General features: G+C 52.2%; 1 protein-coding gene across 1 annotated transcript; it reads right to left on the bottom strand.

Annotated features, from left to right (window-relative positions):
* Window positions 1–3,785: 3,785 nt before the first annotated feature.
* LOC129783328 (olfactory receptor 14J1-like) lies at window positions 3,786–8,280 on the bottom strand (the record flags this gene model as incomplete). Its single annotated transcript, XM_055793315.1, has 2 exons — window positions 3,786–3,857; window positions 7,816–8,280. Coding segments are annotated over 2 exons (537 nt in total), but the record flags the coding sequence as incomplete, so codon positions are not given.
* Window positions 8,281–8,925: the final 645 nt, after the last annotated feature.

Below are 8,925 nucleotides of genomic sequence, written 5' to 3'. Positions count from 1 at the left end.
TTAGTTCTGACAGCTTCATAAAATGCCTTGGGCAACCACAATGTGGGTGGTGCCCCACAGAGAGCAGAGTTCCATTTTGGTGTGTCTCGGCTTCATTTTAGTAACACACTTCACACTGAGTGTGGATTCAGTATTGCCCAGGTCTGGAGGTCAGTCTCGTTCCAGTGAGTGTATTTTGGTCTTAGCCACAAGTTATTCCCACTAGTCCCACATGGGATGGGGATACCAGCTACAGGCATTCCTGCATGAGGACATTCAGGGAAATGGGTACCTACCCAACAATCACTCTAATTAAAAACATTCATCGATCCTTCCACCATTTTCAAATGAGTATTCCATGTCCATGACTCCTCCTGATCCCACCCAAGCTGAGGATTTAGCATACCACATCACAGGCAAGATTCTATACATCTCTAAAACATCTCATCTGTGCTTCCAGGCTTTGCTTCATTCTTTCTACTTTCCCGCTTGATTGAGGTCTCCATGGAGTGTGGAGATCCCATTTTACCCCTTCTATTTAGCTAAAAGCTGAGGGGCTTCTACTACCAAGTGTGGATCCCAACACGCAAAGAAAGTCCTATGGGTACCCCAAATCTCAGTATTATCTCTGAACTTACACTTATGATACTTCTTATTGGTGCGGCAAGGGAAAGCTTCCAGCCAGCCTGAAAAAGCATCTGTCATGACTAAAAGATACTGCTACCCATTTTGCTGCAGTAACTTGGAAAAAGTCTATTTGCCAGTAATCCCCTGGGCTTTGCCAGCCCTGGGAAAGGTCTTTTGCGGGGAGGTGAGGGTTATTCTTCAGGTACACCTCAGTCTTCTTCACTCTGCTTTTTGTTTTCCCAGTCATGGTACATTTAGAAGTTGCCCTTTCAAGGCTTCTAACATCCTCTCACTTCCCCAGGGAGTGTCTTGGTGCTTCCTTGTAACCAATTCACGCATAATTCCCTCTGTAAATGTTAGTTGATGCAAAGGAGTCACCCATCATCCGTGATTTGGGTTGCCTTCAGCATATTAGCCAACTGATTGTTTTCTGGTGGATCCCGTGGGCTCTTAGGTCCTAATTTCTGCCGTTTCTCTAGCAGGACTAGCAATATTTGACTTTCAGCTGCTTCTTTCCTTGCTTGATCTGCCACTTGCTGTCCTAGATGCACCGCGCTATCTCCAAGGTGCTGCACTTTACGATGCATAACTGCCAGCACCCTGGGTCAGCTGGTCACCTGAAATGATTGTTGGGTGTCTAGCCCATAATTTGACGGGGGATCCTTGAGAGCTTCAGAGTCCTCTTTCTTTCTTTCTTTCCAACCGCCCCATTGGCATGGACTATTCCAAAGGCAAATTTCAAATATGTCCATACATTAAGAAAGCCTTGTCTGTTGATAAGAATGCCAGTGCCCTTAGTAAGGCTGTGAGTTCTGCCTCTTGGGCCCACGTGTCAGATGAGAGGGCTTTGGCTTCTCTTCTCTCTCTGATAGTTACCACCACATATCCTGCTCTTTGGCTCCCATTTCGCACAAAACTACTACCACCTACAAGTAAGTCCCAGTCTCCATTTTCTGTTGGCGTGCCTTCTAATTCCACTCAGCTAGAATATACCTCTGCCATTGTCTTTAAACAATCATGAGTTACTTCTTCTTTTCCACTGAGATCATGTCATTTTTGCCCAGGTGTCAGTTCCTGGGCCTCTTGCATTGGTAATGCTGTAGCTGCCACTGTGCGCGGACAGGTTGGCCATCCTTTACTGACACTGTCCAGCTGTTTGGAAAAGCTCCCCACGGCTCTGCTCCATGGTTCCAGTCTCTGGGCCAACACTCCTAAGGCACCTTTCATGCACAAAGAGTTCCAATGGGTTTTCTAGATTTGGGAGGCCTAGAGCTGGAGCACTCATTCCGTTTCCGTTTCCATTCCGTAAATGCATCTCTGCACTCCTGAGTCCAGACAAGGAGGTTTCCGTTTCCTCCGACACCTTCATATAGAAGCTTGGCAATGAGTCCCGAATTCATTATCCATAAGTGACACCACCCGGCCATTCCCAGGGATGCTCTGAGCTCTTGTTTTCATTTGGCTTCTGGGATTTGACAAATGGCCCTTTTCCTCCAGCTCCAAGACTCTGCTGGCCCAGGCAGGCTGTAAATCCCCAATTGGTTGCTTCTTCTGGGGTGCTCTCTGCCTTTTCCCAGGGTACTTTGTACCCTGCTAGCCCCCAAAGTTTAGGAGGTCCTTGTTATAGAATCTTCTTTACTACTGGTTGCTAGCAGTACGTCACCTACCTATTGCAGCAAGGCGACAGTTTCATACCTCTTTTGCCAGCTTTCCAACTCCCTGGCGAATTGATTTCCAAAGACTGTAGGACTATTCTTAACGCCTTGCAGTCATACAGCCCTGCACAGCTGGGTTTCTCGACCAGTTTCAGGGCTTTCCCATTTGAAACCAACCGACTGGTGACTGGCAGCAGCCAGCACAAGGCAGAAGAGCGCATCTTCACATCTCATACAGTAAACCATTCCTCATTCTCCTTCAGGGTGGTCAGGAGGGCATACGGGTGTGCTACTGCCTCATGGACATCTTGCACAGTTGGATTTATAGCTCTTGCATCTTGCACCAGTTTATATTCTTCTGAATTTGGCTTCCTGGCTGGTAATACTGGAGTGTTATGTTCTGATTGGCATTCTCTTAGTAACCCAAAATCTGTGATCTGTTCAATTCATGGCTCCAACCCTTTCCTGACTTGTAGTTTAACTGGCTACAGCTTTTGACTTGCTGCTCTGCCATTTGGCTTCCACTGGATGATTACTGGTTCCCCTGCTTGGGATTGCCCTGGTCTTCCTGAAGCCCAGACAAGAGGTATTGCAGCATTTGTAACTGCTTCTGGTATCTTCTGTAGCTCGGCTTCCTTCTACAACATAAAAACGTGGGCATCCCAATTTTGAGTTTTCAGGAATATGGTTCCTCTGAGGAAGCCCAGGTGGCACCTCCGGTAGCTTTGGTTTCTGTCAACCAGCAACTGAATGCCAGCCGTGCAGTGCGTCACGGTCTGACCCAAGTTCATCCAGCTGGTCCATGAACAGGAAGCCCATCACAGTGGGGGTTCCAATCACCTGGCTACTCCCACACTCCCCTGGTACTTATTCCAACAATCCTTTGCTCAGCCCCGTGAAGATACCATCAAAGAACCAGTGCATGGTTCTCACAGTGCTCCTGGATCACAGCATACCCAAACTGAAGCACATTTTCAGCAGCACCATGTCCCCCTGGAGGTCAGCCTCCCCTCCCCCACAGGCCTTCAGGGGCCTCAGCAGCACTGCAGCTAGCCAAGCCTTCCTCTGCCAGGGCTGCAGAGCCCAGCACAGCTTTTCTGGCCTTGCAGAGGGCAGGGCTTCCTCTGCTGGTGCGCTTAGATTGCCACCGCCACCCACTCCAGCGGGTCTCTGGTCTCCGGCACAGCACGGGCACACGCTGGGTCGGGGGCGCTTGGTACCAGCTTTGCCCGAGAGAAGCCTGAGCTTGGCCCCAGCGCTACGGCTTAGGTGCTGCAGCCCAAAAGCACACCGATGGCTTGGGCCTGGGGCACAGGCAGGAGGAGCTGGACTTCCACATGCTGTCATCGTGCTGGATATGGCTGGAGAAAATCATGCTATTGATGAAATAAATCATGAGGGGTGGTGGGACAGGTCACAGTGGTGCGGCAGGGGAAGGTGTGGGCTTTTCACAAGGGACAGGCCAGGAAGCTGAGGAGGGGATGCCCTCCGTGTGCAGGCACTTGTTGCACGTGCGGATCTCCTCTACGGGGTGTGCAGCAGGTTGGGTGAGCCCTTGCAGGAGAGTGTCAGCGAGAGGCCGGTTAGTGTGCCGACCTGGTGGGAGACACAGCACCCGCACTCAGGGTACGGCAGTGGAGAAAGGCTTATCTAAGCAAGCCAAGGAAGTCTGCACGTCCATGATCCCAGCTCTTATGGGGGACTTCATGACCCTGACACTTTCTGGAAGGGGAGCACAGCAGGATACACCCTGTCCAGCTGGTGTCGGGGGTCTCTTGAGACAAATTCTTTGCACAGGTGTTAGGCCAGCAAAGGTGGCGCTCACCTGAACCTGGTCCTTGCCAAACAGGCAGTGCTGCTGAGGGGTGTGAAAACCAGTGTCAGCCCTGGCTGTAGTGCTCATGAAATAGGGGGAGAAGACTTTAGCCTCTGCAGGGGACTTGTAGTGGTAGTCCCATGGGCAGCAGCACTCAAGGACAGCAGAGCTGTGTACGGCTGGTCATTCAGGAAAGCATTTTCCAAGCAGAACTGTCCATACCGAGGAGCAGGAAATCAAGCAGACATGCCAAAAGAGATGTTGGCTAAAGAAGGAATTCCTCAAGAATCTCCAGAGAGAAAAGGAAGCATCCTGGAGGTGGATGGAAGGGCTCAAAGTGGAATTCAGAAATAGGGATGTTTTCAGGGAAGCCAAAGCCTGCTTCGTATGGGGTCTTGCAAGATGTTCAAGGGCATCAAGAGGATCTGTCTCTACTTGCAGAACAGTTTAAGAAATAAACAAAGGTCCTGTGTGGCCACTGCTGAGCTTAGTAAGAGCAGGTCTAGATAAAACTGAACATCCTCCAGGTCCTCTTTGCCTTAGTCTTCCCCAGCATCGTGTCCCAAAGCTTTGTGCCTGAAGGCAGGACTCTGGAGGGAACCAGCCAAGTGTGGATGGGAATCAAGTCAGGAGTCATTTGACCAAATTCAATGCTTCCCACTCCAGGGAGGTGGAGGGGCAGCATCCCAGGGAGCTGTGTGAGCAGGCCGATGTCCCAGTGAGGCCATTCTCCATCCCCACTGGAAGGTCCTAGAGACTGGAGGAACTTCCTCTTGACTGGAAGCACCCATGAATCTCGTGATACCCAAGAAGGACAAATTGAAAGTCCTGCCCCTAAAGTGGACCGAGGCCCTGCGAGGACACAGGGCAGGGACTGCCTGGCTGGCTCCTTGGTTTGCATTCGGCAAACTAGGAGCCATCAGGAAAGGTGACCAACAGCCTCCTGGGCTGTATGGCCAGGAGCACAGCCACGGCAAGTCATTCCCTCCCTCTGCTTCCCACTTGTTTCACCACACCTAGAGTACTTGTCTAGCTTTGGTGCCCCGCAATAGCAGAGAGACACTGGCACGCTGGAGCCATTTCAGTAAAGAATCACAGAGATGGTCAAGGCTGGAGCACGGGCCCTGGTAGATCAGGCTGAGGGAGCTGGGCTGGTCCACGCTGGAGAATGGAGGGCTTTTGTGGGAGGATGTAAGAGCCTTGCGTTGCCTATGGCAAGGTTTCCAAGTGCTCACTGTGGTACAAGGCAGGAGCACAGGAAGCACTGAACTGAAGCAAGAGCACTGTCCTCCGTCTTCACCTGCAGCCTTCAGAGGTGGTGAGAAGAAAAGAAAAACCACCACAAAATGCAACTTAGAAGGTTCAGATTGGGTATGAGGAAAAAGCTGTGTCTGTCTGAGGGTTGCCCTCGGATGCCAGAGGTCACCCAGAGGGAGCCTGGGTCAGCCCATGGCTTTGTGCTTCAAGGAACAAGCAGGGATGAGGGGAGAGACATCAGTGATGGCACAGAAATGCGGGTGTGAGGGCTGGGTGGGAAAGCAAGGAAGAGTCCAACCCCCAGAGTGGAAGGCGGTGCCAGCATGGACAGAAGCTTTTGCTTCTCCTATTGTACTGTCTTTGTCCTGACCTGTGAGTTTTCCTCTGATCCTCTGGCCAGAGAGCAGCTCTGCAGAGAAGGACCTTTGGGTGCCAGAGGACAAGCAGCTGAGCAGGAGCCATCGATGCACCCTCATGGCAAAGGCCAACGGCCCCCTGGGCTGCATTAGGACAAGCATCGCTGGCCGATGGCGGGAGGTGACCCTTCCCCTCCTCTCAGCACTGCTGAGGCCACATCTGGAGTGCCGTCTCCAGGGCTGGGCTTCCCAGAGCAAGGGAGTTGTTGACCTACTAAAGCAAGTTCTGCAAAGGGCCACCAAGGTTCTTGAAGGGACTGGAGCATGTCTCCCAGGAAGACAGGGTGAGAGATCTACAACTGTTCAGTCTGGAGAAGAAAAGGCTCTGAGAGTCTTATTAATGTATGCAGCATTCCATGTGAGCCAAGGTTACACTTTTTGAACTGGGGATGATCAACCACTGCAGGTAGTAGCCAAGAGTGGTTATGGAATGTCCCCCCCTTGGAATATTCCAAACCTACCGAGCCAAGGCCTTGTACAACCGGCTTGAGCTGGCCGTGCCTCTCCTAGGGGTTTTCACTGGATGATCTCCAGAGGTCCCTTCCGATGTCAACATTCTCTGTCATTCTCTGAGTTTCAAGGACACAAGCAAGACAGAATGAAATGAACAATGCATACCCTTGACTGCAAAGATAGCGGGGTCTGTGGAGAGGACCCACGCTGGAGCAGGGCAGAAGTGTGAGGAGGAAGGAGCAGCAGAGGTGTTCTGTGCCATCAACCGTCTTCAACATCCCCCCTGTGCCTCTCAGGGTGTGCTTGTGTAGGTGAATTGGGATCAATGGAGTAATTTGGCCCTGGGAGAAACTGGGGAATGGTCTTCAATGTTTTGGTCATTGTTTCTCACAATCAACATCTGTTTTAATTGGCAATGAATGAAATTGATCTTTGGCAAGACAACACATCTTTGGCTATGACAGGGATCGGTAAGTAATCTCTCTGCCTTTACCTTGACCCAGGATCATCACTGGTTTATTTTCTCCCTTTGTCCTGTTGAGTCAGGGGAGCAGATGAACAGCTGGGGTCTGGCTGGGTGCTGGCCGTGGTTAACCCACCACAGGACCATATCAGGACTGCTGAGGCCACAGTAGGGCTCCCCAGCACGAGAAAACCCTGCCAGACTGGAGCAAGTCCTGCAGAAGCCAGAAGGATGGTTGGGACCTGGATCATGTTATGGACAAGGAGAGGCTGAGGAACTGGGGTTTATTTGAGATAACATCTAGAGTGAAAGACTGGACCCAGGCCAGTTGGTGGGATCTCCATCAGTGGTTTACTTCACTATTTGTCAAAGCAAAGCTGTGAGGACATGATCTGGTTGGAGATGTCTGACCACAACCTTGGCTGAGTGGCCAACTGTGGCAAGAGCTATGGGACTTGTGTGTAACCAGTGACAGTAGGAAAGTGGCTCCATTTATACAGGAAATTGCAATGGAGTTGGGTATCACTGAGCCACTAAGGATGGCAGAGCTGACCATGCAGCAAAGGTTCCTCGTAGGGACTGGGGTGTACAACAGGCAAAGGAAATGACAGGTGCTTAGGACATCTTGGGGATCTGGGGCAGCTTCCCCTGGGTATCCAGAGAACATGGCACTGAGCAGAGCCCTGTGTCCCACCCGATTACTGCCTTGCTTCCTTCACCGTGACACCTGCCGTGTGCCCCCACCCTGTTAATTGCCCCAACTTTGCACACTCACACAGCTGAGCTCTACACTGGTGCTTTACTCTCCTGGGAAGTTGACAGATATCTCCACTACACAAGCCCCTTAAATTACAGAGATGTGACACAGAAGTCCCGCTGAGCCATCCTGGATGCAAACGTACAAAAGCCTCTGGGTCAGGCATGGTGGGTTCATTCCTTTGAGGAAGTGGAGAGCATGCAAACATTCTAGGAGAAACACAATTGTGACATTAAAAGTGCTAAATTCACAGGATGTTCCAGAGATGACAAGGAGACACCTTGTGAAGAGATTCAGGCAGTTCAGTGCTGCTGAGAGACAGCTGACTGCATCAGCTTCTTCAGTGCGTCCTTCAGCTCCTGGTTCCTCATGCTGTAGATGAGGGGGTTCACTGCTGGAGGCACCACCGCGTACAGAACTGCCACCACCAGGTCCAGGGATGGGGAGGAGATAGAGGGGGGCTTCAGGTAGGCAAACGTGGCAGTGCTGAGAAAGACGGAGACCACGGCCAGGTGAGGGAGGCACGTGGAAAAGGCTTTGTGCCGTCCCTGCTCAGAGGGGATCCTCAGCACAGCCCTGAAGATCTGCACGTAGGACAGCACGATGGAAACAAAACACCCAAAGCATAAAGAGGCACCAGCCACAATAAGCCCCACTTCCCTGAGGTAGGTGTGTGAGCAGGAGAGCTTGAGGATCTGTGGGATTTCACAGAAGACCTGTCCCAGGGCATTGCCGTGGCAGAGCGGCAGTGACAGTGTATTGGCCGTGTGCAGCGCAGCATAGAGAAACCCACTGGCCCAGGCAGCTGCTGCCATGTGGACACAAGCTCTGCTGCCCAGCAGGGTCCCGTAGTGCAGGGGCTGGCAGATGGCCACGGAGCGGTCATAGGCCATGACGGTGAGGAGAAAATACTCTGCTGAAAGGAAAAAGAGAATCAGGAAGAGCTGTGCTGCACATCCTGCGTAGGAGATGTCCCTGGTGTCCCAGAGGGAGTTGGCCATGGCTTTGGGGAGAGTGGTGGAGATGGAGCCCAGGTCGAGGAGGGAGAGGTTGAGGAGGAAGAAGTACATGGGGGTGTGCAGGTGGTGGTCGCAGACTACGGTGGTGATGATGAGGCCGTTGGCCATGAGGGCAGCCAGGTAGATGCCCAGGGAGAGCCAGAAGTGCAAGAGCTGCAGCTCCCGCGTGTCTGCCAATGCCAGGAGGAGGAACTGGGTGATGGAGCTGCTGTTGGACATCTGCTGCCTCTGGGCATGGGGACCTGCTCAAGGAGGAAAGTTAGCAAGAAGTCAGAGGATACTTCTGTGAGCCCAGTGAAAGCCGTTTCTCCTAGATGTGCTCCCGGTGCCCCCTGCCCCCCCTCTGCCGTTCCTGGGAGAGCTCCCTTCAGAGCCGTGGCTGGAGCTGTGCTGAGTGCTGGCCGAGTGTGCTGTGAGGAGCAGGGGCTGTGCCCGCTGGCTGCCCAGCAGTGAGCCCTGCTCTGCAGCAGGGGCTTCATGGGA

This window comes from Falco peregrinus, unplaced genomic scaffold (genome assembly GCF_023634155.1).
Source record: "Falco peregrinus isolate bFalPer1 unplaced genomic scaffold, bFalPer1.pri scaffold_29, whole genome shotgun sequence".
Lineage (NCBI taxonomy): Eukaryota > Metazoa > Chordata > Aves > Falconiformes > Falconidae > Falco > Falco peregrinus.
Note: the sequence above shows the minus strand (reverse complement) of the source record. Positions and strands in the feature narration are given on the sequence as shown.